Source organism: Penicillium macrosclerotiorum (genome assembly GCF_028827735.1).
Source record: "Penicillium macrosclerotiorum strain IBT 26536 chromosome Unknown utg000006l_segment0_segment0, whole genome shotgun sequence".
NCBI classification, from domain to species: Eukaryota; Fungi; Ascomycota; class Eurotiomycetes; order Eurotiales; family Aspergillaceae; genus Penicillium; species Penicillium macrosclerotiorum.
This window is the reverse complement of record NW_026643085.1, coordinates 2,100,182-2,127,921: the sequence shown is the minus strand read 5'-3', so window position 1 is coordinate 2,127,921 and position 27,740 is coordinate 2,100,182. Positions and strand designations below refer to the sequence as shown.

At 53.4% G+C, this 27,740-nt stretch overlaps 9 protein-coding genes across 9 annotated transcripts; 3 read left to right on the top strand and 6 right to left on the bottom strand.

Moving 5' to 3' along the window:
- Nucleotides 1-967: 967 nt before the first annotated feature.
- Nucleotides 968-3,461, bottom strand: N7462_006042 (transcription factor domain-containing protein; the record flags this gene model as incomplete). Its single annotated transcript, XM_057077760.1, has 2 exons — nucleotides 968-2,066; nucleotides 2,128-3,461. 2 exons carry the CDS (start codon nucleotides 3,459-3,461, stop codon nucleotides 968-970), a joined length of 2,433 nt encoding a protein of 810 aa, XP_056933340.1.
- Nucleotides 3,462-9,736: 6,275 nt separating this feature from the next.
- Nucleotides 9,737-11,327, bottom strand: erg13A (putative hydroxymethylglutaryl-CoA synthase; the record flags this gene model as incomplete). Its single annotated transcript, XM_057077759.1, has 3 exons — nucleotides 9,737-9,874; nucleotides 9,934-11,217; nucleotides 11,274-11,327. 3 exons carry the CDS (start codon nucleotides 11,325-11,327, stop codon nucleotides 9,737-9,739), a joined length of 1,476 nt encoding a protein of 491 aa, XP_056933339.1.
- A 742-nt stretch (nucleotides 11,328-12,069) lies between these two features.
- Nucleotides 12,070-12,794, bottom strand: N7462_006040 (proteasome assembly chaperone 4 family protein; the record flags this gene model as incomplete). The annotated part of the gene is made up of 2 exons (XM_057077758.1): nucleotides 12,070-12,297; nucleotides 12,711-12,794. 2 exons carry the CDS (start codon nucleotides 12,792-12,794, stop codon nucleotides 12,070-12,072), a joined length of 312 nt encoding a protein of 103 aa, XP_056933338.1.
- Nucleotides 12,795-13,271: 477 nt separating this feature from the next.
- N7462_006039 (uncharacterized protein) lies at nucleotides 13,272-14,686 on the top strand (the record flags this gene model as incomplete). The annotated part of the gene is made up of 2 exons (XM_057077757.1): nucleotides 13,272-13,393; nucleotides 13,528-14,686. The coding sequence occupies 2 exons, from the start codon at nucleotides 13,272-13,274 to the stop codon at nucleotides 14,684-14,686; spliced, it is 1,281 nt and encodes a 426-aa protein (XP_056933337.1).
- A 1,006-nt stretch (nucleotides 14,687-15,692) lies between these two features.
- On the bottom strand, nucleotides 15,693-16,246 carry N7462_006038 (uncharacterized protein; the record flags this gene model as incomplete). Its single annotated transcript, XM_057077756.1, has 2 exons — nucleotides 15,693-15,867; nucleotides 15,921-16,246. 2 exons carry the CDS (start codon nucleotides 16,244-16,246, stop codon nucleotides 15,693-15,695), a joined length of 501 nt encoding a protein of 166 aa, XP_056933336.1.
- A 284-nt stretch (nucleotides 16,247-16,530) lies between these two features.
- N7462_006037 (Hsp70 family protein) lies at nucleotides 16,531-18,993 on the top strand (the record flags this gene model as incomplete). The annotated part of the gene is made up of 4 exons (XM_057077755.1): nucleotides 16,531-17,076; nucleotides 17,283-18,215; nucleotides 18,287-18,725; nucleotides 18,794-18,993. 4 exons carry the CDS (start codon nucleotides 16,531-16,533, stop codon nucleotides 18,991-18,993), a joined length of 2,118 nt encoding a protein of 705 aa, XP_056933335.1.
- A 981-nt stretch (nucleotides 18,994-19,974) lies between these two features.
- On the bottom strand, nucleotides 19,975-20,758 carry N7462_006036 (tubulin-binding prefolding complex subunit GIM3; the record flags this gene model as incomplete). Its single annotated transcript, XM_057077754.1, has 4 exons — nucleotides 19,975-20,167; nucleotides 20,225-20,292; nucleotides 20,400-20,534; nucleotides 20,741-20,758. The coding sequence occupies 4 exons, from the start codon at nucleotides 20,756-20,758 to the stop codon at nucleotides 19,975-19,977; spliced, it is 414 nt and encodes a 137-aa protein (XP_056933334.1).
- Nucleotides 20,759-21,795: 1,037 nt separating this feature from the next.
- Nucleotides 21,796-22,961, top strand: N7462_006035 (autophagy-related protein 27; the record flags this gene model as incomplete). The annotated part of the gene is made up of 3 exons (XM_057077753.1): nucleotides 21,796-22,060; nucleotides 22,179-22,668; nucleotides 22,766-22,961. 3 exons carry the CDS (start codon nucleotides 21,796-21,798, stop codon nucleotides 22,959-22,961), a joined length of 951 nt encoding a protein of 316 aa, XP_056933333.1.
- Nucleotides 22,962-24,386: 1,425 nt separating this feature from the next.
- N7462_006034 (uncharacterized protein) lies at nucleotides 24,387-26,272 on the bottom strand (the record flags this gene model as incomplete). Its single annotated transcript, XM_057077752.1, has 4 exons — nucleotides 24,387-24,530; nucleotides 24,660-25,445; nucleotides 25,857-26,039; nucleotides 26,210-26,272. 4 exons carry the CDS (start codon nucleotides 26,270-26,272, stop codon nucleotides 24,387-24,389), a joined length of 1,176 nt encoding a protein of 391 aa, XP_056933332.1.
- Nucleotides 26,273-27,740: the final 1,468 nt, after the last annotated feature.

The window sequence follows — 27,740 nt, the reverse complement described above, 5'->3', positions numbered from 1 at the left end:
CATGACAGATGGCCAGTTGGATTAAAATGAGAAGGCAAAATAAGAGTATTGTTAAGCAATGGAGGGTGACTCGAAATATACGTATATCAAGGTCAATGAATTATCATACGTACCTCCAGTCTTGGAAAGTACCCTTTCCACTTCCCACATACATATGTATATTCCTGTCTAGTTCGACGCTCTCTTGATTTCCAAAACGAAATCTCCGCTTCAGCTTCATCGCATCTTATCTAGACCGACGGTGCTCCCCGGATTGTGCCCATCTTCAAGTACATTATAGTCTAGTAAATCCGGTACATAGTCTATAGGATACATTGAGATCTCGTCCCATGTATATATCAGATCTTTTGATTGCGCATTTCGGAACTTTCAATGTCCATTTCGTATTTACGAGCTCGCTTCTAAGTAAGTCATGTATCGTATATATCTTTGTTTTAATTCCAGTGAGGACTACAAGCGGAGGACGGAGCATGATGATAAGCTCATAGAGTCTTAATAAGACGCCAGTCGCATGGTTTCAAACTAAAGGTTGATAATGTGAGCGAGCTGCTGGTCTTCAAAGTATTATGATTGACACTTTGTTAAATAATAATTATCAATTACTACAAGGGTAATCGTCAGGCCAGAGTAAGGCAGGAGAGAGATAGAAATTATAATACCCAGAGAATGGTCGCTCAAAGCTGTGTTCGTGTATGTGCATAGATAGTAAATATAGTCAAGAGAATAAATATGTGGATGTCAAGACCTTGCCTGAAACCCAGGTGATGGTCTTGCAATATGTAGATTTCCTCGCCAGGGATGATATGTCAAAGCAGCTCCGGGGGTAAGGGGTGATCATGCTGTCTAAATCAATATGGACAAGATCAAGGCTGGTCGCATTGCAGACCAGGTCTTCGGTGACATGAACATGGTGAGTGAAGTTTCAAATCTCTGAGTAAGGATTCGCAGCACAAGGGTATGTTCATGCTCAAATAATGCTTGCGATCGTCATGCGCGAATGGGCCGAATTGGACCTATTCTCGGTCGTTTCAGGTTCTGAAGAAGAGTCAGGTGTAGGCCCAGTTGTTGGAGCAAGTAGCTTTGCAGAAGTCTCTTTCGGCTCCATGCGCTCGTAGTCCATCTGCTGCGCCTTATCAGTGGCGAGCTGCTGGACCGTCTGCTCGATCCAGTCCCAACTCCTCTCTGTCCGGGGCCAGTCGTCTGACTCGGAAGGTGGCTGGATGGGGGAACGACAGTCCTTCATAGGAGACACGCTGTCAAGATTGGATCCAGTCTCGCTACCCTGCCAAACCCAACTACCATCTGCGGTGCCTTGCATGTCTCCGGATACATAAGCCAACATGTGCTCGTCTTGTTCCAGGCTGGCTACCTCGTCTTGTCGGGAGTAGTCTAGCAGGCGTTGAAGAAAAAATGTGAGATGACGGCCACAGGCCGCATTTATTGCGCGAAAATCGCCAACAGCAGCACTTGCCTGTATGCAAGCTAGAGCTGCGGCAAATTCTTGCTTGAAAAGGAGGAAGAGTGTACAGCGCCATATGTGAGTGCAAAGAAGCGTTCCGGCACTCGATGCAAATAATGGCCGCCAATCTCCAGGGGATGAGGTGTTTCGCATGCATCGTGACAGGATACGGGCAGTTTGAGCTGCGGTTGAGACACAATAATCCACCGCAGCAGCTCGAACAGCGGGAAACCCATATGGCGAGATGTTATGACGATGGAGAAGCAGGCGGGCGTTCTGAAGGTAGATTATCGGAGCGAGAGATCGAGGATCGAGATCCTGGTCGGATTCCGGTTGAAGATAGCTCGGGAAGGTTGCGAGGCAGGTGCTGAAGTGACGTTCGAAGGTATCGAGGGTCGGGGAACTAATACTTGTTGACCGGAGGGTTCTCGTTAGTTGGCCAATCGACCGAACAACGTGAATCGTGGCAAGTAGCGGTGTTATTTGCTGTTTTTCGGGAATTTCTCCTCCTTCAGTGATGTATTGATCATCCACCGGATACGGTAGATCAATATCGCAGTCTTGGTCGTTGATCAAAACGGGTTTGCCCATCTCGAGAGCCAGCAATCTAGAAAGAACCCCCAGTCAGTTTTCTGCTCAAGGGGAAACATTCAATAGGTAAAACAAACCGATCGTAGGTATACAAGCCCCACCAAAGCCGCTTGCGGATCTCTCCTTCAATTGCAGGCCAAGGTCCAGACTCCATGTGTAAACCAATTTCTTGGGCTACACGCACGGCAGAACCAATCCAGACCCAACTTGCCGATTTTGAATTTACTTCATAGAGAAAAATGCTCGCTAGTAAGGCCGCTCGAGCACGATCCAAATTGAAGTTATCTTGCCATACATCAATAATTCCACACGAGATCCGGACGAATTTCTTACCCTCCTCTTCCCGATTGGACTCCGTAGTGTGAAGGGCACCACATGCGAAGACACCGAATAACACAGCCGCCCACTCACTAGAGAAGCCTAACAACGACCCCGACTGGTAGGCCTTCTCGTACTTGGCGGTAAAGGTCGGCCAGTGCAAAACCGGTAGAACGGTGTGGATGCAACTGAAATATTGACCAAGCAGATGGTCGGCAAGGTCCTTTGGCGGAAGCTGCGGCGCATCGCCTGTTACCACGGACTGGAAGCCTTGTTGCTGGTACGGAGTCGGGATCTTCAGGATCCCACGGCCATGTTGACGCAGATTCGATCGCACCTCCGACAGATCGTGAGAAATCGGCGCTTTTGGCCGTCTCGCTGGTTTGTATTCGATGCCCGGCAACAACGGTTGAGTCGTCCCGTCGTCAATATCCATTGTCGTAACGTCTGGACGAAGCCTGCCGGATTGAAAGCTTAAGAGCTGTTGCTTCGTAGTCTGCAGCTGCTTCTCCAAATCCTGAACCTGTTTGATGGACGACATACGCCGGTTGGTCTCCTTCGTAAACTGGCATCGAACTTTGCGGTTGGTGCATTCCGTGCACGAGAGGGATTCCGAGGCATCACATTTGACCTTGCGCTCGCGACAAGCATCGCAACTCGGATCCTTCCGACGTTGTCGATAAGCTCTTTTCTGCTGTAGCTGTGCCGGAGTCGGCTGCCCATGCCCGACCGGGCTGGTTTGGTACATCCCTGGGCCCGTCGGGACACTTCCTAGCGGAGGAGCATCGGGAAGGCCACCGCTCTCTGCCGGCGAGCCCGATGAAGAATCATAGTATCGCGAATAAGGTGAAGTAGCTGGCCCCGATGCAGCCGGTGCACCGGGAAGTGATTGATGGGGCGGAGGCGGACCCTGGGGCATCGGCTGCAACAGATGGGCCATCCTCATGCCACTCTCCGGCCTACTGGGCGGCGGAGCGGAAAGCAGCGTCGCCGGAGCGGCAGGAAAGGCACTCGATGCCACCGTCTGCATCGGAGGCAGCTCATATGAGCTACTCGGATGCGGATTGCCGGGGCGAAAGGGAGAAGGCTGCATGTTGGCGGCTTGATGAGGTCACCATCCACGAAAAATCCCCCGCTGTGAGATTATACCAACAACAATTCGGACCACCACGATGCGAGAAGAAAAAAAAATTGGACAAGAACAAGCAAAATTACCTTCCCAGGAACAAAAACAGGTCGAAAACAAAAGGAGCGAAAATGGGGAAGTGGAGAGAGAAGTAGAAAGGAGATAGAATCGGGATCCAGATAGATCGCGATCCTGACGGACGGTGCCGTGGAAACTGTAGGAGAAGAGATCGAGAGGGAAAAGCAAGGCTTAGATCATAGAAGCAACAGCACTCCCAAATACGAGCGAATGGGTAAAGAGCAGGCGCCTATGGCTGCAAGAACCCAGTGCTCATTCGACTGGGAATACAAAGCCGCCAAGGCAGAGAGAGTTGAACGCCAGGGGTCATTCGGGGGAAAAGATCAACTCCAATGAAGCCATTGCCAGCAGGACACGGTTGGTTGGGGCGGGATTGAATTGACCGAAGGAGGAAAAGAGCCAAAATAAGAAGACGTGGGGTCCCAGTTGATTCGGCGAAGTATAGATGGGCTCCGGGGTCCGCTATTTTGAACGGAGAATAAACCGAAGATAAAATCGAGTAGGGTCGAAATGGAGAGGGTAAAGCCAAAGCCAAAAAAAAGCAACTAGCGAATAGCAAAAAAAGAAAAGAAAAGAAAAGAAAAAGAATGTCAGGTCAAGAAACGGACAAAAGCCACGTCTAAACGCAAGTCAAATCGGATCGTGGAGAATCAAATGCCGAGGTTGGGGCAAGCCGGGCGACGAATAGCAGATGCGAATGAAGATCCAGGAATCTTGTGAAGATGCGACGAAGAGAGGGGGAGTGGGAATATACAAGATCGACTCCGGGAGAATGAGAAACGGATCCTCCGTTGAGAAGGTTCCGTCGTGCTGGGTTTCCCGTTTTCTTGAAGAATCAGCACAGATAAAAAAAATACGAAAAAAAATAAAGAAGAGTCGGGATCCGTAGGGTTAGTGTTCACAAACGAGAAAGAAGGAGAAAGGGAGGAAGAGATGAGCGGGAAAACGAAAAGAGCAGAAAAGGTGTGCTAGGCCGAAGAAACCAGATCGACAAGGCAAAAAGGAGCCAACGATGGGATTACGATCACCGTTCGCAAAAAGACTCCATCAGGGTCCCGTTGACCGAAAGACCCAAAGACCCAAAGATCCAGCGAGCCGGCCTAAACGGACCCAGCTAACCCAAAATCCAACACCCATAGATCGTGGAGATGGGACAAGAACCGCAAGGAACCGCGACTGGATTTAGGAATCTTCAGCCGAGATGACACATTGCGCGCGGACGCCAATTAACCCGGGTCGCCAGCCCGACGCTCTGGATCAGCGGGAAATTTGGACTCGAGCGTGGGACAGCATCGATTAGCCCGTGTTTGACCACAAATATCGGCTCTGGGACTCTATACTCCGGACTCTGTCCTCCGTCGGCAGCCTATGGAGAGCCTCTGGGGTCTCGACAGGGCCTTGGTCTGGCTGGCCTACTGCATGTCTGGTCTACTGCATATACGGAGTAGGTCTTCTTTTCTCCGTAAACGATCTAGAAACGCTTGGGGCAGACTAAGGGGCATGAAGTAGTGCGATCCCCAGAAAAGGCACCCTCACTGATCCCTGTCTGCACGCCGTCTATGTACTCCCGTGCAGCCGACTCAAGGCTATCCTCCGTCTATCCGTCTATCTGCGACACCGAAACTTGCAGAGCTGGGCGATTCTCTTTTGCTTGCTTCTTGCCGCTCCTGCCTCCGTGAGATCAGACCGCGCGTGCCCAAGAGGCATCCCGAGATCGGCAGAGGCAGTGTCGATGGATACCTGAAGCAGTTGAGCAGCGCTCTGTCGTCTTCTCTTTTTTTTGGATGGGCCAGTTATGACCCCTGGAGACAAGGACCCGATGTCCACACGGGCCCACCAGCGGGCGCCTGGTATTTGGTGAACCTTGTCCGTTGGCCTTGCTCGATCCGGAGATGCTCCCAGCCAGGCGCAAGTCGGTAGACTCGCCCTAGATTGAGTCGGCAGAGTTAGCGGGGGCCCACTTGGGTCCGGTGACAGAGCACCTTCCCCCCTCTCCCCTTGGGGCCCTGCACGGCTGTGACAGGAGCGGTTGGTCTCCAGACGAAAGCCCAAACGGAGGACCATGCGACGGGCGCGCCGTGATGGGGGCTAACCGGATGGGTGGGACATGCCCGGGTACACACCGTCCGGGTCTCTCGGTATCCTGCTGGATCATCCCCCCCCCCTCTCCATGCGGATCGTCGTGAATTGGTTAATGAATGAACTGGACGGAGCGTTCTTGCGCCAGTCAGAGTGCAGTTTCAATGCGGTGGCTGCTGAATGGGACTCAATCTTTTAATAGGAAGGACACCCGAGGCGAGAAGAAGCGATGGGTTCACGGGCTCGACGGTTATACTTCCAGCGGTGTCGTGGTCTCAACCGTGGAGATATATTCGACTATGGATTGATTTGAATGGAGCAGCGGGTTCAAAGCTGGTACTTTGTACTCTGTACTCGGTCCTCGTCACGAATGTAGTGGAGGAATGGAGGAATTGAAGGGATCAGCGATCGTCCCACGGCGGCCAACCGTCCACCGCGATATAGAGTTTAAGCAGAGCGAACGAACCCCCGGCACGAGCTTATCCTCTGCGTCCTATGCGCTGCTCTCTTGCTGTTACACTCCCGAGAGTGGTCCTCCCATTCTCGGCCCCTCCTGCGAGTTCAAATTTCCCGGACGGACTAGACCTACGTAGCTCGCGGTATGTGGCATGAAGATCTCGGCGCCCGCCGTGCCGTGTTCTCTTTAAACGACTGGGGCCCATTTTTTTGGTTTTTTTTTTCCGCCTGTCCACCGCCTCCGTTTCATGATCTTCTGCACGGTTGCCAAAAGCCCTGATGATCGACTTCGGAAGTCATGCACCGGACCACATGGAATCCAGCCGGATACTGACCCGGACAGTGGGACCCAAGTGGCAATTTGCGTCCTTTCTCTTCTCTTTCTTCTTATTTTGATTCTCTAAGCCCTCGGGGACCAACCGAAAATGTCAATGGATGCTGGTTTCGTCAGGCGACGACCGCCGAGTAGTTAAATCTCCCCCTGAACTTCATTGTGTTCGCTTCTCAGGGGACACAAAAGGCAGGGCTACTTCCCCCCCTTTTGATCCAGTTCAGGCACGATGTCCCGGGTTCGAGTTCTTTGGTCCCGAATTTTATCCGAATAAACGTTGGCCCCGGTTTAAAGCCCTGCTCCGCAAAAGGGGAGCGGTAAATGGTCTGTGTACTCTGTGCCGAGTCCACTCTATACTCCGTCCTCCGTCCCGTTCGAAATTATACTTATGTATGCCCTCGTTGAGGCCCCTTTTCGATCATACTACTCCTTCCTCATGCGATCATAGATTTGGATTATCCTAGGACGGGTTTTAGCTTTGAGAACTAGTAGAATCAATATGTACCCGACCAAGCTGGATACCTGTATCATCACGACCAGGCATACCAGCAGGGTACACCTGGTCTCTGAACCGCAACCAGCAAGAGCAATCGGCAACGACACAATGCGCCAAAAGTGGCATAAGTCGAGCAATTTTAGCGATTCCTACTAAAAAAGCAAAACCGAAAAGTTCAAAGCAAAGTCAAAATGGTCTTTACCCATGCGTTCTCCCCTTCATTCTCAGCTTGGCACCAGAGGACAATGTCAAGGACATTGACAGACCACCGCTCGTGCTCCTCGAGTTAACACCAACCTTCCCTGTTCTCCCCCGGTCTATTCTCAACCTACACCTTCTCCTTCCCATCGTTGCCATTGTGGCCCTCGCCCACGGCTGTCGGGGGTCCCACTCGAGACATCCACTCCAGACAAGGATTGCCGACAATTGAGGCGTCGTCTAGCACCCGGGAAATAACTCCCGAGTCGTCTGCTTGGAGGCTACGACTCCCAGAGGAATGGGAGTGCAGCCGGACTGATCACAGGATTGACGGCTGGTAGCAACCGGGCGTGCATGCTATGCAGCAAAGCACGGACGCGTATTCGACCGCTTACAAAGTTCAGCCGCCCCGCTAAGACTAGTTCTCCGGCCTGGTTCATACCAACAACTCCCCCCCCCTCTGTGTGCGGCCCTTGCCCGATGACGGACGAGCGGGCGTGGATCGAGGAACAGGAAGCTAGTTCACAGTCCTCCTGGTCGAAAAAGCACCGGAGGAGGCATGACCCGGGGCCCAACATGCATCGGCCCTGCATTGTGGCCATTGGATCGAGCCAATCCCCAGAGCACGACACTGAACACGGCCTAAGCAAGTCGAAGCTCCTTGGCGCGCGGGTCCACGCCGAATACGACGTCCACGAACAGCAAAGTAATTCAAATCATCGCATCACAAGAACCAACTGGTACCGATAGAGTGACCAGGGCCACGGCCGAGTGGCTTCCCCGCACCCTTCGGCTACGCGATAAGACGCTCAGCCCCAGCATCCCAGCATCCTGTCCACCAATCGTCTGAGCGGGCCCGCAAAGCATCGCGTTGCCTCTAATTGAAACGGGCCGCCCTCGTGGAACATCACACGCGCCAGTCGACCGCATCCATCCACCGTCTCAATTGCGCCATTCCGGGACCACAGAGGGCATCAATGCGCGAGCAATCTACGGGGTATCGGTTTTCCAATCAGTCTCGGCTGGGCAAAAAGCCATTCGCAGCCCAAGTCCCCATCAGGCTCGCTCTAGATGTGCCCGCTGTGCCCCTTGTGTCCTCCTGCATGCATTACCGTCCGTTGCGTAATATAGAGGAACACTCGATCAGAAGATTAAGCCCTCGGTTCGTGCCGCTGCCTTTCGGAACTAATATCCCCAAGCTCTGGGTTGCGCAGGGGTTGATGTGAATTTGTCTTCTAAATTTTCATTTTTTTTATATCCCCACCCTGCCTACGCTGCAGCTGAAATCGCGGTAGAGCACGCTCAGGCCCATGCCAGGTGAACGTGGCAACATATTATCCTTGTAGAACCTTTTTGGAGGGGGGCGCTTTATGGTCTCGTCTTTTCCCCACTTATTAACTATTATGCCACTTCTCTACCGGAGCCTGGTATCGACTAGAGTAGGTGCGTGCATTGATCGACACCCCTATCACCCGTATCCTGGTAAGGATGTGCCCTGGTTCTCGGGCTGTGAACTGCTGCAACGAGTTCCTGGGACACAACACCGCCAACCCACCGTGACGACCGGAAACTGTCTCCTCGAGGCGAAGGCGTGCCGGGCCCTCGCTAGCGAGGCGCTTTGGATGCACTCCTGCTATCGCTAGCTATCTAGTCTCTTGTCTAGTCCTTTCATGACCTACCCAGCTGGTCCTCAATGGCCAAACCGGGCTCCCGATGCCTCCCGATCACTCGCCATCATACATCGTCGAAAGACTCCACTCCTAAGAATAGCGTAGCGTACACACAGTCCAGGTCTGCGCCCCCTCGCGCCCCTCCCCAGCAGAATGAAGATCTGCAAAAGAATCCAACACCCAGGTACGTTGAGGGCAACAGAAAGGAAAAGCAAAAACAAAAAAAGGCAACCGACAGCAAAGCCTGGCTTCAGTTAGTGCAATCCGAACTCCCCGACTTCAGAGTTTCAAAATCGTGGCACACCGCATCCTCTTTTCCATCGCCGGTCGAGTCTATTTACTCGCCCCACAGCGGGACAACGATCCGAGCAGATGAAACGACTCCGGGCAATAACCGAGCCTTTCCGATTTGCCCTGACCGGGAGTTCTGAGACCTGACAGCCCGTTTTATCTGAGACCGGAGAGCTCCGCGTGCTAAATCGCGGGAGTCTCAGATTAAACGATGACTTAGTTGGATCAATGACGTATAGATTGGATCGAGTGTATCGCTGGGCGCCAAATGTGATGGAGGCGATTTGGGAGGGCGGGGGGGGGGGGGGGGGGGGGGAAGAAGGGCGGTTACCATGGAAAAAAACCTTACAATTGAAACGTAGGCCCCCACAAGGAAAAGTAGGAAATGCCGAAGGATTTTGAGAGGAAATCGGAACCTATTTATCGTCCTTTGCTGTCGGGAACGACGTGGAGTCCGGAGGGAGATTTTAGGTTGCATGCCACCCTGCCAAGATCGCATATTGTCGGCACGGCGGCTGTATACAACCTGAGGAACAAAAGAATACGAATAATAATTGTTTTGAAATCTAAGACATTGAACTAGACATTATCTAAAAGAAAAAGACCCATCTCTAACAATGCGAACCGAGGCATTGTTGTTCAATCACTCTCTCACAGCATATGAACGGCGGAACATGTCATCAATCCCGACCAGGTAGTACGTGCCCGGCACTAGAGCATCGACATTTCCGACAGGCGCGTAGCTTTTTTGCTGGTATGCCTGCTCGCGGACTTGACACATCTATATTTCAATCAGATCTGCGAGCCCTAGAGAAAAAGTGAAAACGGAATATGTCCTACCTCGTCATAGAACTCTGCGGAAGCCCGAGTCCGACTTGTCAAACGAGCATGCAGATCAACCTTCGAGGCGATGGCACTCACATCGCCGGCAACGTGAAGGCTGAATAGCGTACTGGCAAGTCCGCTGCCAAAGCTGAACACGCCGACTCGCTTGCCAACCAGCTCATCAGCGGGAACGTTGCTGATCAAGCTTACCAGACCAGAATACACACTAGCAGTGTACATGTTTCCGCACATCGTGGGCCCCGTCAGACTATGCTTCACTCGCTGGCCGAACTTGTCTTTCGTTAAGCCCATAAACAGCCGTTCTAGCATCTTGTCATCTAAGGACTCCTCGTAGGTCTGGTCTCGCATGGCAGGAGGGACGACATCCAGCCCGAACCGCGGATGGCCCGGGTCGGCGAGGAAGTCGTTATAAAGCAAGCGCGCGTATGACTTTGCAACCAGCTTGCAGTTCGGTGCATGGAAGACAAAGTAATCAAACTCGTCAAGTAGAGTTCCTGTAGCTGTACCTGCGCAGTGGCTCGAGGAATTGTGAGACATGTCGTTCGGTTCGCGCGCAGCCTGCTTCTGCCGGTACCGTCGGTAACACCCATCCAATGCCTGTAGGTAGCATCTGGACGAATAGTGCCCATTCACAACCGGATACTCGGACTTGAAGTCCGCCTTGTAGAAGTCATAGGTGTGCTGCATGTACGACGCACGCAGCGGCTCCAGGACCAGCGGGGCGTCGGGACCTACCAACATAGCCACACACCCGGCGCCGCCTGTTGGTCGTGCTGAGGGCTGATTGTACATGGCGATGTCGGAGGCCACGACGATTGCCTCCCGGCCGTCCCAAGCGGAGGACTCGATCCAGTGTACGGCATTGAGGAGAGCGCTCGTGCCGCCGTAGCACGCGTTGTATGTGTCTATGCCTTCGATGTCGGTGTTTAAGCCGAAGAGTTGCATCAACACGGACTTGCAGGACTTGGCTTTGTCGAGCATGGACTCGGTGCCTACTTCCAGTCGGCCAATGGACTCGGGCTCAATGTTATATTTGCGAAGGAGCGAGGAGACGGCTGTGAGGGCGAGAGAGTACACATCTAGTTGGGCGTCGTCAGCTCTCGTTGTCCTAGAAGAAATGCCGTGCCTCTGTAGATATAGATATGTTTGCAGCATAGTTGAAAATGTGTTCTCACCTTCCCGGTCGTCACAAAAGCTCATATTTGTCTGTCCCAATCCGATGGTATACTTTCCCGTACTGGCCTGGAGGAAACTCTCCAAGTCCGTCTGTGCCACATACTAGATACCAGGTGTAAGACTTGAACTTTCGAGAGAAACTGAATCAAAACACATACTCGGCTAGGAAAGTAGAGTTCAATGGCTTTGATGCCAACGTTTTGGGGTGGCATAGTCTCGGGAGTATACCCAAATATGGAGATCAGGCGCAAAGCTTCTCGTCAATATCGATGAGGAATTCCTGTAGACCATTGCCAAACGTCCTCTCTTTATACATCAAATAAGACCTATGTAGAGGGCTTGGAGGATAACTACCTGGCCTGGCCCTCAAACAAATGCCCCATGTGGGTCACAAAAGCCCCAGGCAACTGGGTATTATCCAGTCCGACCCGGGCAGCCGGCATCCTTCAACCGACAAGAACATCAGCCAGGGTGAGAAAAAGGCAAGTTCCGTTCAGCCGATAGGGAGAGGAACAAGTAACCGACGTGGAAATGGGAGTGCCTGGGGACGAAATGGGTGGCCATTCGAGGATGTACACTGTAGCTCGAGTCCTGGCGGTTGGTGGACCAGTTCGGCGCTCCGCCAACTTGAACTTCCTCCTTCCCGAGTCAGCAGTATTTTGGCTGGAATGGAATTACCCTTGTAGAAACGGGGACTAAATGGCCAAGGCCATTCCATACGAGCACAGAACCTATAGATATACATCTCAGTCAAGACGTACTTGTAATTGCGGTTGAGCTCTGATGCACCCGAGTTGAACGAGACTCTTGTATTTCCCTTAAGAGTAGATAAATGCATCTAAGATCGAACAACAAGATAGACGAGTCAGCAGAACGATGCACCCCGAAGCCACGTCGCCATCTGGTGGAGCCAGCCCGGGCCTCACAGGCCGCATTGATGGTTAAATGTTGCTATTATTGCTTTTGCGCCTCAAAGCGCTCCACGACGGTATTCACAATTTGCTTCAGTCCCTCCATTTCCTCCTCTACCGTTAGGCTCAGCCCGTTCGGGTCAATGCTACAGCCAACATAGACTGGCATCTTGATCCGTCGCGCGAGGATCTTGGCTACCCGGGTGGTGTACTCGATGCTTGATGGTGTGCTGTAGATAGTTGTAGAGATTGTTTGAGTGGAAGATGTCCGCTGCAAGGAGTCAGTTATCTGTCGGTCAAATATATCAAATCACCAAACTAGGGTGCATGCAGATTCTTGCAACTTGGCGATAGGAAGATGAAGCAACAAAAGGCATTGTGAACGCAAGAGATCCCATTATGATGAAAGCCTTTTCCTTTTCTTTCCGCCAGCCGCGTTTGGCTGGGCCCGATCTGGATTTGATGCTGACATGTATTATCAACCTGAAGATATGGCATGCGTTCCCCATGTGATATATATGTGTAGAGCAAGGCAAAGCGAACAAGGCAAAAAAAAAAAACAAGAACATAAAGTAACACACACAAGATAAACCAGAATTAAAGAACCCAGGCATCCACCAGAACGAAACAGGATAAATTACTGAGTAAATTGCAAAACATATTCAGTGCATGCGAAGAACTTACATCAGGCATGGCATAAACAAAGCTGCCCATTGGCTTAGATGACCCTGCCGAGTCTCCCGGAGTCGAGGTAGTGAGAAATACCATCGCGCAATGACCCAAGAAAGTCAAGTGCACGTGGGCAGTGGTATGTAGAGCTTTGGGAAGGGGAAAGAGAGATCTCTTGGGGCTTCAGAGAGGGAGAGACCAGCTCCGTCTGGGGGAGGATTGACGGCGCCGCGGTGGTCATGGTCGCGCTTGGTGGCGGTGCCTCTAGGTCAATTTGATCTAGGGGCAGAAGAAACCGTTTGATCTTCTGTCACCGAGATAGGATTTGTGAGGGCTGGTTCCGTAAGTTCGGAGCTCGGAGCTTGGAGCTTGACGTTGAGGTTGGTGAAGTGGAAGATTGAACGGTCTCCGCCGGCAAACACAGGCTCCACCAATCCCGCTCAACTCTGCCCGCACCGCACACAGCAGCATATCCCCCCGAGGATCGCCCCTGGTCAGCCGCGGATTGAGCCCCCTCTAGGAATCCGAGGAGCTTCTCCACGTACATCATACGGCTGAGTTCGACGTCAACCTGGCATGGCAGACTTGAATCAGGCCTCCCAGGAGGCGGAGGAGGAGCAAACCTGGACGGGGGATTATGATCCATTCGCTGATCCGGAAGAGCGCCGAGTTCTCTTTGCGGCCTTTGATTCGTTTAGGTGTGTCAGACGTGAGACTATATAGCAGCACTTGGCCTTTTTTTTTGGTTCTTTGACGTACGAGACGGGAGCCGTTGGCTCTGATCCCGAGTCTTAGACTACCCTATCACATCACGGTCTAACGATGGCTATAGACAATATCGGCGTACTGCCCACCATAATACTACACATCGACGGCGGCAGGCATTCTACGCTTTGCCCTCGGAGCATTGGCAAATGCTGGCGGAGCCGCCATTTTCGATCTTAGACAATCTCAACAGAGTCGACGACGCGATCGACACCAATGCCGAGATCGCAGATGCCATCCTGGCCGTGGGCCTGGAGTCTTTCGGTCTTCCTGTCACTCCCGACAAGGACGACCCAACTCAAAACTGGCATGAGACGGCGACAGCGTCTGACGTCAATAAAGCCCACTCTACTATCCGCCAATTCTACCGCGACTGGAGCGTGGAAGGCCGTGCCGAGCGACAGGTCTGCTACGACCCTGTCCTTCAGGACCTGCACCGTGAGTTCTATCCGCGGCGCCAGGCCGGCGAGGAGATCCGCGTGCTGGTGCCTGGGGCTGGGCTGGGCCGATTAGTATTCGAGGTCTGCCTGGCCGGGTATGCGGCCGAGGGCAATGAGATCTCGTACCACCAGCTGCTGGCCAGCAGCTGGGTACTGAACCACACGGCGGGCGCGCAGCAACACGCGCTGCACCCCTTTGCATTACACTTCTCGAACCTGCACTCGCGGGCACAGCAATTGCGGCGTGTGTTGATCCCAGACGTACACCCAGGAAGCGCGATGGCCATGGCGGGGCAGACGGGCGACGCGCCGTTGGGGACAATGTCGATGACGGCGGCGGATTTCGTGGTGCTGTACATGCAGCCGGAGCAGCGGGCGGCCTTTGACGCCGTGGCGACCGTGTTCTTCATCGACACGGCGCCCAACCTGATCCGGTATGTGGAGGCCATTCACCACTGCCTCAAGCCGGGCGGCCTCTGGATCAATGTGGGACCGTTGTTGTGGCATTTCGAGGATGGACATCCCCGTCAGGCGGGCACGGGTGGCACGGGTGGCACGGGTGGCACGGACGAGGCGCCGCCAACGGAGGCCGCTGGCATTGGGGAACCGGGCAATGTGGAGTTGACGGAGGAAGAGGTGCTGCGCCTGGTTGAGCGTCTCGGGTTCTGCATTGAAGCGCGGGCGGACGATCGGGCGCCATGCGGCTACATTCAGGATGCGGACAGCATGCTCCAGAACCTGTATCAGCCATCCCACTGGGTGGCGCGGAAGGTGGCTCAGCCATAAGGGGAGGCTGATGGGAAGGAGGATATGCAAGTATGCATGGCCCGAGGTCGCCGACGATCTCGAGATGGAGCACGGGGGCACCAGGGGGAGAGGACATCCGGACACTCTACATACTATATATACACCTCTTTTTAAGTATAGAACGACCTGCTTGTGAGCCATTGCTAGTCATGCTCAAGTCAATCCCATCAATCGGCCCCCCCTAATTTAAACCGTTCGGGAGACCACACGAACCCTTTGGACAAATTATATGGCCCCCAGTGGTCGGGTTCCTACATAATAATAAACACATTAATAATAGTACTTTCGCTCACGCCCACGCGGGCCTGCGAGTAATCATGGCAAGTCCGGTGGGGGCCAAAAACGCGCCCCCAAAAGGCCCCCGAAAAAAAAAAAATAGAAAGCGGGACAAAAGAGGATGCGCCCAATCGTTGGGTTCCATGGGTCCTGGGCCAAACACAAAGGCGAGATGTCAACACGTACATTGTTCCGACATCGTATCGTTTGCTGATGATTGCGAGGCCATTGGCGATCAAGAGCATGAGCAGAGCATCTTTGTCGACCTGAACGTATAGCATACATGAGCTAGCCTAGATGTTCCGCCCAAGACGTCTCCGAATACGAAATATCATCTAGACGGGTTGCGCGATGTATCGGATACTTGGACCCGGAGGCACGCTGTCGTAATATGCCCCAAGGAAATCGGCATTAGGGATATTAGATCCTTGGCGGGTCCTCAGAATCCCAGGGAAGAGGGAAACGACAATAGACCACCATTAGGGAGGATTCAATGTGGAACTGGAAGGAATATATCCTGCTTCCTTCTCAACAGGTTCGCCGTCACGAAATAGCAAATCGCCATACCGGTTGGATGCTGCTATATCCCGATGAAGATCCTCTCTAAACGCATCGGATATCGCAAAACGACCTGATACTCGAGGATGGCACCCCAAGACCCTTCGACGATCTGGACTCCCGCGCCCAGAAGGATTTCCGGTTGCCGGGGTCAAGAGGGTCGAGAGGGTCGATTGGGGCTTAGTTTCGGGCTCGCATTTCGATCGACATTGAAAGAGGGGGGCCCTTTTCGGGCGTGCATTCCCCAGGCTTCCAGGGACTTCATTTCTGGACCTGCGACTGACGGGGGGTTTGCGGTTCTTTGGGGTCGCCGTGGTTCCTTGATCCTATAGATCCTATAGTCCGCGGTACATCCCAATACATATGCAAATATACGTACATCCGCACCCCTTCTATGGTGGCCGATGTATCCTCGATAGTCTCGATATCTATATCCTCTCGATCTCCTTCTATGTTCCCATGTTCTGGGACTTCATCCCGTAACGCTACGTCTCGTTCGCGGCTGGTCCTGGTGTGCTCATCCTGTGTTCTGATCCTCCTTCTCTCCTGCTTTCCAGCCTCAATATCTCTCTCCATGTCTCTGCATCTCGCTCCATCTCGCTCCACCTCCTGCACCTCCTGCCTCCGCGTTTCCATCTGATCCTGGTCGCTTGTCCTCTCAGCCTCCCTCTCCGCCTTTTTCCCGTCTTTCTTCTTCGCGCCCATTGTTCTTCTCCCAACTCCCCCCCCACTTCCTCTCCACCGTCGTCCCCTCCCTGAACCTGCCTCGCAGTGGTTTGTGTATTTGGCTTGGGGCTGACAGGCGCTTCCCCCTAGCTTGAGACCACTGCTTCTCCACACAACCCAACCCGTTTCGGCCCTCGTATTCTCAGCCTTCCCTTTCACTCTTTCTCTCCCCCCCCCTCCCCCCACCTCCTTCTCCCTCTTCTCTTCTTTTCTCTCTTTCCTTCCCCTCCCCAGCCTCTCGGCGGTCGCCGCATATGTCCTCCATGACCTCCCGATTCAAGTCTTTTGGCTTTACCCATCGACGCGAGAAGAAGACCACTTCGTCTTCACCTAACCCCAACCTCGTCCACCCTTCTAACGGTACCACCTCGCCCACCTCGCCGCCGCAATCCCAGCGCAGCTCGTCCACGACCAGCTTGCCGCAACCTCCCCAGCCACAGCGACAACCACCCACTATCCCTGCCGTCCGCCCAACGAGTCCGATGGTCCAACAGCTCGCCCAACACCCCGCGCCACTCAACATGCAACAATACGGCCAACCTCAACAACCCATGAATCCTCCGCCCGGGTATACCATGCAGCCCCAGGCGCCCATCGGTCATCCTATCCAGAACATGGGTCAAACCCAATACCGCAACCCCGCCGTCGAGATCGAGGGCAATCGCAACAATAACAAAGCCCAGCTCATCGTAGGCATTGATTTTGGGACCACCTTCTCCGGCGTCGCGTTCGCCTTTGCAACCAACAATGAGGCTCGGGAGGATATCATCACAGAATGGCCCGGCGCCGGAACCCATACCAAACAAAAGGTACACACCGCCACACCAACCACTACCACCACCACCACCACCACCACCAACACGACCCTCACCCACCACAAATCCCTTATCTTCCCCCCCCCCCCCCGTCGGCATGGTGTTTTGTGCTTTGACATCTGATTCCTCGCGCATCGTATATTCTATATTATGCATCATATGTCGTGTCGTCCTGGATCGCTGACCGGTGTTCGATTTAGATCCCAACTGTACTCTATTATGATCAATATCAGAAGGTGGTGGGCTGGGGCCCCGACATTGCCGATGCATTGGCACCCACAGGATACCCGAAACCGGGCGTACAGAAGGTGGAATGGTTCAAACTGCAATTAATGTTGTCCGGCAACACCTATATCGACCCAATCAACCTGCCTCCGCTCCCGCCAGGCAAGTCCGAGATCGATGTGGCGGCCGACTACCTCTTTAAATTGCGCCAGGCGATGCGGGCGCAGCTGCAAAAGACCCTAGGTGAAGTGTTCACGCGTGAGGAGCGGAATATCCGCTACTATCTGACCGTTCCCGCCATTTGGAATGACGCGGGTAAGGCCGCAACTCGTGCGGCTGCGATCCAGGCTGGTTTCCTGCGTGACGAGAACGACAACCGGTTGACGCTGGTCTCCGAACCCGAAGCCGCGGCCTTGTTCTGTGCCAAGACCGGTCTGCTCAACCTGAAGATTGGAGACGCCATCTTGATTGTCGACTGTGGTGGTGGTACGGTCGATCTGATCGCATATGAAGTGGAGGAGGAACAGCCGTTCAGCGTGATGGAATGTACCGCTGGATCTGGAGACTCGTGTGGTTCGACTGCCCTTAACCGAAACTTCAGCAATATTCTACGGGCGAAGATTAGGAAGATGAAGCTTCCAGACGGATCCCGGACGGCAGGCAAGGTCTACGCCAAATGTATTATGGATTTCGAGAACCGTATTAAAGCGGATTTCCGCAACAACGGGCAAAAATGGGCCGTGGATGTGGGCATTGAGGCTGATTTCCCGGATGCGGGAATTGAGGAGGGTTATATGACTTTCACCAATGAAGAAATTCTGCAATGCTTTGAGCCCGTGGTGAACCGCATTCTGGAGTTGGTCCGGAACCAGATCATTGCCATTCAGGCCCAAAACCGCTTGCTCCAGGTAAGATATCGCTCTTCCGTTCCGGATTATGTACCGCGTGGATATTTAAGACTGACCTCTGAGTGCTTCAGAATGTTCTCGTCGTCGGTGGTTTCGGTGCCTCCGAGTACCTCTTCCAACAGATCAAACTCCACGTACCGCCTCAATATCAGACCAAGGTTGTCCGCCCCATGGACTCTGTGGCTGCTATCGTCAAGGGTGCAGTGACCGCGGGTATCACCGAACGAGTCATCACGCACCGTGTCGCTCGTCGTCACTATCTCATGGCCACCCTTCAGCCATTCAAGGAGGGATACCACCCCGAGCAGTACCGGGTTCCCAGTCTGGATGGTCGTGATCGCTGCAAGTACACCCGCCAGATTTTCGTCCAGAAGGGCGAGCGTGTCAAAATCGGCGAGCCGGTCAAGGTCAGCTTCTTCCGTCAGGTGGCACCCGGTGCGACGCTCATGTACGAGGACGTGCTGTATGCTTGCGACGAGGATGTCTGCCCCGAGTATACCAAAGATCCCCGTAAGTATTGGAAACCAAACTTTTGTCTCTCGTCTCATCCTTGACGGTGACTGACTTTATTCAAATAGGTATCAAGGAAGTCGTCACGCTTACCTCCGATCTCTCCCGGAAGAATCTCGAGACGGACTTCGAGCGTATGGATACCCCACAAGGCATCTTCTACCGGGTGTACTTTGACATCTACCTCACTCTGGATGGCAGTGAGTTCAGCGCTGAGCTGGTCTGCCAGAACGAGATCATGGGCCGTTGCCGGGCTAAGTTCCGGTAGATGTTGCCATTGGAATGAATAAAAAAGGAACCAAAAAGACGCCATCTTTTAATTCCACCCCAAAGACAACACGGGACAAAAGAACAGCACAAACAAGACTCAATGGTGCAAACAGACGTTTGGGGTCCGTAAATACACCCAGTGGCTAGAAACAAACGCTTCTCCGCTGAGCGAGAAGACGGGGCTGGGAAGCACGAAACACTGCACCTCCTTTTCGCCACTTTTGATTTATTGTTTTCTTCTTATATACCGAGATGACCAGACCAATAAAGGTCTCAAGTCTCTTCCGGGCTGACCTCTTGAGATGATTTCCCTCTCTCGGATCGGACAAAGCACTGCACTGGAGAACGGGCGTTGTTCTGATGACTTTGCCAATCTTTAAACCCTTTCCATCCCTTCCAGCTATACTATCTGTCACAGCGTTTGCTTTTTTTTGGATTAAGTGTGATCAGTGATATCCCCTGGTGGATTGGATTACCTCTGTTGCGGCTCTCTCTTTTCTCTTTCAATCCCTCCCTGTTTTGATTCTCGTTCAATGGTCCTTTTAGATACCTCTTTTCTTCTCGATTTTTTTTACTCCATTTATTTGAATGATATTTATGAGTTGCGGTTTCAATGTATTGCATTCCCTTTGCGTGCTTGCGATCCTCCACCAAAGAGATAAAAAACAACATGCTAAGGGTTTCCGTCTGTGCCAACTAGTACCTACTCCAAATCCCTGACATATCAAATTATACCTCTGCCCGTGTCCACCAGTACAAAGAAAGCATTTCGTGTATACCGTCTACAGCTGAACGAACCAGAATAACAATATCATAATCATCATCGCGATCATTTCTTCCCCATCCCCTTTCCAAGTCTAAAATGTATACATCAAAGGGAGAAGACAGAAAAAAGAAAAGCCTTTCAAGCGTATGAAAAAAAAGGAAGAAGTCATAGTCATTCCAGGTAAACACATAACCCACCACCACTTGAATTTCATCAGGTCTCCAGGTTAATACTGCGTCCGAACCGCGCATAGAGCGCGACCTTGAGCTGCTGCATTTCCTCACGCAGCTCGCCCAGCGAGTCCTCCAGCGTCGCTACGTCTGTGTCGATCTTCTCCGTGGACGTGGTGAGCATGGACTGCGCGTCTTCCAGCGGCAGCTGGAAGAAAGAGTCGCCGATTTTGTACCTGTGAGAGCCTTTGTTAGCCATCGTAGAGGGCAATTTGGGGACCTGCAATACATACGGCACGAGCTCGTCCTCGTCGGCGAGTTCCAGCTCCATGGAGATTTCTTCCAGGTCCTCCTTGTCCTTCTGAGGATTGGGTTAGCACAGCATCCTCGACTCGCGGCCATCCCCCCGGGAGTGGGCGAATAGGGGAATAGAGGAATGGAGATGGTAGGAAGGGCGAGGCGACGTACCTGTTTCGCCTTCAATTGATCCTCTAGCACAGCCTCGCGCTGGTGCAGTCGGCTAAATCGATTGATCTTCTCCTGATCCTCGCGGCGGACCTCATTTTCCTCGCTACCAGGACCACCCTCATCTTCCCGGGAGAGCTGGAGGACTAGGTTAGCCGTGCATGCTGAGTGGTCACCGTGCTTGTAGTGTTTGTGCTTCTACCGGTTTTTCTAAGGCTTATATCGGGTGGTGGGTTGCGGGGAGTTTTGGGCCTGGGTGGGATGCATGGCGCGGCGGGGGCCAACTGGCCCTGACGCTTCCCCGCGATATGGTGTTCCAGGGAGAGGGGAGGGTTGGTCCTTACCATTCGTGGTTGTATCATCTTTGCGGGTTTGTGTCAATGATGAACGCGAGCCAATTGGCTAGGACGAGTCGTTGATCGAGACGTTGCGCGGTGCTGGACTGGCGACGGGATTTGATGGTGGTCTGTGCACGGCCGGAGTTTGGGATGTTTGGGCGTTTGGGCGTTTGGGGCGGTGCCTGGCTGACGGGACGAGCTGGCGAGACACGGCAGATTCCCGACTGAATGCACCGGTTCCAGAAAGGAGGGAGTGGATGGTAGAGTCTGTTCGGGCTGGGGTTGAGCCCGGTTGTCTCTGGTGACAACTTACTTGTGACTTCTACAAGACGGGGATTCGAGTTTATGTAGAGGACGAGGCGGCGGCAGAATCCATCCAGATCACAGCGCCGCATCAAGTGCCTCGAGGAGAATATCGAGGAGAATACTTTGATGGTCGGCATGGGAATTTGCAGCTCCAGGAAAGAACGATGGATAGCTCTTTGTAGCGATCAGCATCGTCTTCGATAGCGACTACAGGTACTATTGAACGATGCTACCAATGCTCTCGATTTTGACGCCTTCTTGTATACTTCCCAAGTCCCGAAAAGGCCGTGGTCACGAGTGACATCATCTGCTCTTCAGCACAACCCGAAAAGATCCAACAAGAGACCCGAACGAGACCCGAAATTCTGGCAGCGGAAGCTTCCTAGGCAACATTCAACCGGTTCTGATTAACACTTCGTCGGAGTGTGTCCATATTGGCGCTGCCTTGTGCCTGTCCCAAACCGCGTCGGAGAAACGAAACGCCTCCGTAGCGGCCGAAGCAACCCCCATCATCGTCATCCGCATCGAGAGCCCTCCACAGCTGTGAGCCGCTTGATCAGCTCCCCACCACATCCCACCCCCCATCTCCTTGTCGCCTGACCCTCTGCTTCTACCTCGTCTTCATCGGCCTCTCTCTTTTGTTCGCGGCTGTTGAGCTCGCCCCAGCGTCGCGAGCCCGACCTGAGCACTCCCCATCAGGCCTTCCTCTCTCCCTCTCTCTCCTCCCCTGACACAGTGTCTCCCGACCCTCCACCATGCGATTACAATCCACTGGAGCTGCCTGGCTCCTGTCAGCCCTGGTTCCGAGCCTGACGACGGCACTCAGCCTCGACTGCGCACACATCAACGTCGACAAGTACAAATACGACCTCAGTCCCTTGGGCGGCGTCCACGAAATCTACCATGTCAACGAGACCGATGGCTTTGTAACCAACACAACCTACGTGCTAAACATTTGCAACAACCTCCACAAGGCCGCCAACCGTGGCGACGATGGCAAGTGCGGACAAACCAAGCGCAGTACGGCTTCCCTCAATCCCTCTCCCCTCCCCCCCCCACGTGCCCCCCATCCCGGCCGCAATGGCAACGGGGCCCGGGGTCTTGGTCACCCGGCATACTAACGGAGCTTCTGCTATAGTCTGCGGCTTCGTCAATCGGCATCCGGTGGACGGCAACGGCGCCACCCGCTTCGGTTTCCCGATCGTGGGTCTCGACGACATGGGCCACGGCTCTATGGAGCCCGAGCTGACTCGTCTGGCCAAATTGGACCCTGAGACCGAGGGTCTCCGTATCAAGCTAGCTGGCGGAGAATTCGCAGGGGATGACAACGAGGCAAAGCCGAAGAAGGCTGGGGCCATCATCGATTTCCAGTGCGACCCGGACCGGTCTGGACTGGAGGGTCTCGTCACCGAGGAGGATAGCTCGGACGTGGACGAGAAGAAGCGCCGGGATGAAGGTGACGAGAAGACTCAAAAGCGCAGCTTGCAGTTCAAGAGCTTCAAGCTGGACGACGATGACACGTATATTCTGAAGCTGGACTGGCGAACGCGGTATGCATGTGACGACTACCAGCGCGGCAAGATAAATAACTCGAATCACTGGGGATTCTTCACGTGGATGATTATCATGTAAGTTGCATTGCTTTCCGGCCTGTGTGAAACGGTCTCTTCGGTCCTTTATCTACTTCTGAAAACTCACATTTGATCTTTTTTTTTTCCTTTCTAGCCTCTTCCTCTGCGTTGCTGCCTACCTCATCTTCGGCTCCTGGCTCAACTATAACCGTTACGGTGCTCGCGGCTGGGACCTGCTCCCGCACGGCGACACCATCCGCGATGTCCCCTACATCTTCCAGGACTGGTTCCGGCGGGTGGTCAATACGCTGCAGGGGTCTGGGACGAGAGGTGGATATAGCGCTGTGTAAGAGCGGAGGCACCGCTGGATGTTCTTTTCATCTGCTGCATGGGCTTTATTTTTTGGCTGTCACATTTTCTGCATTGAGGTCCGAAATTACCTCTACGTTTGGGTCGTTGAGTCTTCTTCTTTCGGCCCCCTCTGGGGGTTCTCTTCTGTAGCTTACACTTGCGGGTCAGGCTGCGAGTATCTTCGTCTTCGTCTCTTTTTTTTCGTTTCCTTTGTGTTCTTTTCTCTTGATCTGAACGAGTGGTTGACCTGATTGGCGCTAGATTTTTGAGTTGTGATTTACAGGGTAGGCGTGGATGTAGGAGTCCCCAATGTGAAACTATCCATGGTTTTCTTCCCACAGTGCCATGGACTCGAGTGAATTGAAGAATTAAGACCACTCAAGGACCTCCTGGTCCTGATTGTGGTGGTTATATACCGACATCTGATCTCCCACCCGCAAGAAGATGGGGCCTGTCGAGGTGGAGAGGCCCTGATGAAGTATAGCGTACCCTCCCACCATTTTAATAAGCATCTCTCTCTCTATATCTGCATATCCTATTTAGCTACTCTCCTGCTCTGGCAAGACGATGCCAGGTAGGTAGGGTCTTATGACCCTTCCCCACCACCTACGTTCCCAGCTCCCACTAGCCAATGGTGATCTAGACAACCTCGATCCATTGCCCTATTCCCATTGGGCCGAGTGTAAACATCCTGCCTGGTTATAGAGCCCTAAACGTGGGTACTCTCCTGGGGGAGGTCAACGCTCCATTGAGAAACACACAGCAAAGCCACATAGTTACACACTACCACTATTATGCAACTCACAGTCATACTACGAGTATCTTTGTCATCCTAGACACATAATCATGTTCAGTCTCCCAACACACAAAAGCGACAGATTGGGCGGGGCGGAGGTCAGATCGGCAGGCTAGTTCGATCTGACCTCGCACACACCGCATACACATACTAGACAGAACGCAAGCAATAACAGGAGCAGAATGCACAACAAAAGAGTCCGAGCACAAAAGCATGAAACACAGTGCAAGATCGTCAGCGGCATCAACCAATCGCGCCGGTAAACGGGGATGGCGTCATCGGGACTAAATCGGCCTCATAAAAGCGGTAACGCGGTCAAGAAAGTGCTAAACCCCAGAAAACAGCGAGAGAGAGAGAGAGACAGAGAGAGACCAGGTAGAAAAGGCGGTGCAGAGCCCCCGGGGAGCTGTTCTGTCCCCAGATATCAGTTTCCCCCCTTTCCCCCACTCTCCGACTCCCGATGTTTCCCATTCTCCGTCCATACTCCCATCACCTCCCCCTCTTCTCTCTTTCCATTCTTCCTGCCACTCCGTCTACCATGCCAGGATTCAGGACAATGTCCAAGACTCAGAGAGCATACACGCTCTCCTGTCTTCTCGGCTTGGCTATAGTCCTGTTCTGAGCCAGTCTACACCTTCATGGCGAACTGCTTCAGATACAGATAGTCGGCCATGTTGGCGTCAACGGCCTGGCGTATAAGTGCGGCGCCCTTAGGCCCATACTTCTTCACCCATTCTGCATCAAACTCCTCCTCAGTCTTCACAGCCCGTTTCTATAGGAAAGACCTTGATTAGCTCCCAATCATCATTCTTCAACCAACCGTTCCCTCTCCTCTCTTCTCTTCTAACTCGCCTACTCATACAGCAGCAGCAGCAGCAGCAGAAAAAACAAATGAACTTACGTGCTTTCTCGCCTCCAACCCCTTCGACTCGATAGCATCATTATGAAAACCTCTCCACTTCTCGAATGCCTCGCATGCGAAGTCATAATCCGCCTGCGTATCCCAGCACAACAGTGACGCATCATACGGCACGCCGACACTCTCGCAGAATGCCTGGATCGTCGCCGCCGGCGCATCCAGCATGTCGTCCGCGTCAACCACGCAGATCTCATGCACCGTCTCGCCATCGCCGAGCTCCGGCCGCGTCGCCACCCGCGGCCCAACCAGCCCCTCCCGCCGCAGATAGTCGAAGTGCCGTCGCAGCTCGTCGTACCCGGCCTCCGTTGGGTCGTAGTTGAAGAACCCGGTCACGCGGTCCAGCGGCGGAATCGTACACCGGTAGTACGATGGCACGCTATAGTGCGGGTCGCGAATCAGGAAGGTGAAATGGAATTGCTCCTGCAGTGCGCGCGGCATCACAGTCGGGTTGCCCGGTTCGGCGGGGGTGTTGTACGGGTATGGCTTTGTGGCACCATTGGTGTGGTGGCCATTGGCGCCGTTGGTGTGGTGGTGGCCGTTGACACCGTCGGCGTGGCCGTTGACTTGGTTCGTGGTGCCGTTGGCGGGCACGGGGTGGCCGTTGGTACCGTTGGCATGGCCATTGGTACCGTTGACCGGGGGGTGCTCGTCGCCGTTCGTGGTGCCGACTCCACGCTTGATGCGTTGAAGCGAGGGGGCGATACTGGCGGGTTGTCCGGCAGGCGGCAGCAGGTAGTGGTCGATATCCTTGATGAAGACTCTCTTGCCCTGCAAGCACGGTAAGTATCCCATCGTGGGAAGCAAAATAACAGAACGCTGGTGTTGATCAAGATTCAAACATGGAGCGGGACACAGTAAGACAGTCCCGTCTTCACGGTCTTCTGCTTCTGGTGGATATGTTTGGACTTCATCGTCGACAGGGAATCGGAGAAAAAGAGAGAGAAAAAGAGAGAGCGGACTGGTAGTGGTGGCATGCGCTTGTAGCAAGATGCAGCCATTTGTCTGTCATAAGACGACCATACAGTGGGAGATATATGAGGCAGGTACGTGGCCTTCCCTTCATTTATCATCTTTCCTGGGGCACAACGAGCAGAGCGATCCACAGGGAAGAAAAACGCGAGATACGAAAAGGGAAGGAAAAGGAAATCAAGGGCGGGTTCGCAAGAAGAAGGGTCGGACCTCTGAAGCTTCCCGTTCCAGTCTCTCCAACACTGTGCGATACGTCGACTGGCTGAACCCGCTCTCCAGGCGCGCCTGTTCGTCGTTCTCAAAACGATCAGACAGGCGCTCTGGGCCGTAGTAGAAGGCGTCCCCAAATGGCTCGTGGACACACTGGATGGTCTTGCGTTGAGTCATGAAGACCTAGAAAGCAGCATTAGTTTGAAATAGAACGAAAAATAAGAACACTCGACTGAGCCCATTTTGAAGCTGCATGGTCCTTCATATTCCCGATATCTCAAGATGAAAATGCTTCATCTCGCGAAGTCAAGAAGGAGCCAAGCGGTGGTAAAGGGTCTTGGAAAGATTCATACCCGTTCGAATGCTGTCGAGCAGGCACGCGGATGCGTCGCCACAAAGATCGGCTTGGTCGACATCCTGGAAGTAGGTGAAATCTGAGGGGGAACAGAGTATGAGGGAATCAAAAAGAGAAGTAGTAAGAGTATAGTTCGATGCGGTAAACACGCAGAAGGTTCTGTGCCTGGCAGGTGTACTGTACCACGGACGAGCAGCACAGGAAGGGCAGAAAGCAGCTGGTCAAGGGTAAAAAAGGTAATCGGGAATAAACTTGTGGAAGCTCCCGTGCCGCGTTTGCCAGTGACAGTCTCAGAGAGATATTCAGAAAGTCGCCAAAGGGCCACTGAAATGGAAATCTCAGGCCTTTGATAGGTTAGGGTTTCGATAGGATCAGAGGAAGACCAGTGTGATCCGCTTGGTCCGCTTGATTAGATAGAATCGATCAAATTGGCTTGACCGGGATTTCAGATCGGCTGCTAGGATTGTCTGAGGGGACAGACACCCTGGGCAGCGGTCAGCAAATACGAAGGCGTGCAGATGAGTTCACGAGTGGGTGCGATGGCGTGAGAGAGAGGAAGAAGCACTGGGCTCGGTTTGGCTTTTATACGACACGCAATGACATCGTTCATTTGATATTTATTCTTTTTTCTCGGATATGTGGATGTTCTCGACCCGGAACTTGGGCGAGTCTCTGAACACTAGAAACGCTAGGTCCATAATTAAACGACGAGGATGACGACCAACCGGGTTGCTTCTATGGATCGCGAAGGCGAGTGAGAGGCGAGAAGGGTCGAGAACCTGGTTGACTGCGGAGCTCATGGACCCGTGGATACTTCGACGGGCTCCCGGTTTCTCCCCTCAAATCGCGACTGCGTTCGCGGAAACACCTGCGCGACCATCTATCTTGCCACGATCTGCCATGGTCTCAGACACTGTCCCATTCCGTCTCCCCTTTTTTCTCCCTCCTTCTGTGAGCTGTGCAAGCGGGGAAGAAAACCCAGATTAAGATCTACATGGAGACAGTCGAAGCTGCCGCTGCCCGTTGCCCGTAAGTCGCAGGTGGCAGGTTGCATTGCGGAGTATGCACATAATGCCGCATCAGCTCGTTCATGATAGTTTCGCCATGCGGATTGGAGGTACCTTTCATCCTCCAACGGACAGGAAGGTGGGGAGGGAAATGCATTGGCGCAATCAGCGCTCTCAGCGCCAGGGCCAGGCCCCCTCTCCTCTCCGCTGCCCCGCCAGAGGAAGCTTCCGCTACTATTTTTTGCGCGCCATATCCGCACCGTCCATGCTCGAGGGTGGCTCCCGTCCCCAAAAGCCTCGACACCACCGTCTTGGCCAGGCGTGACCAATGGGGAGTCCCAGAACTGGGCTGTGGGATAGATGGATCGCCATGGATGGATTGCGCCTCGGAACAGGCGTCCACTTTGGCCTTCCGGTAACTCCACGGTGGGAAGTATCTCCAGTGGTTTTCTCGGTGCCTGCACAAGATCGGTTTTCTATTTGCGCATGGCCAGTGGAAACCCGGTAGAAAACAGGGGCAAC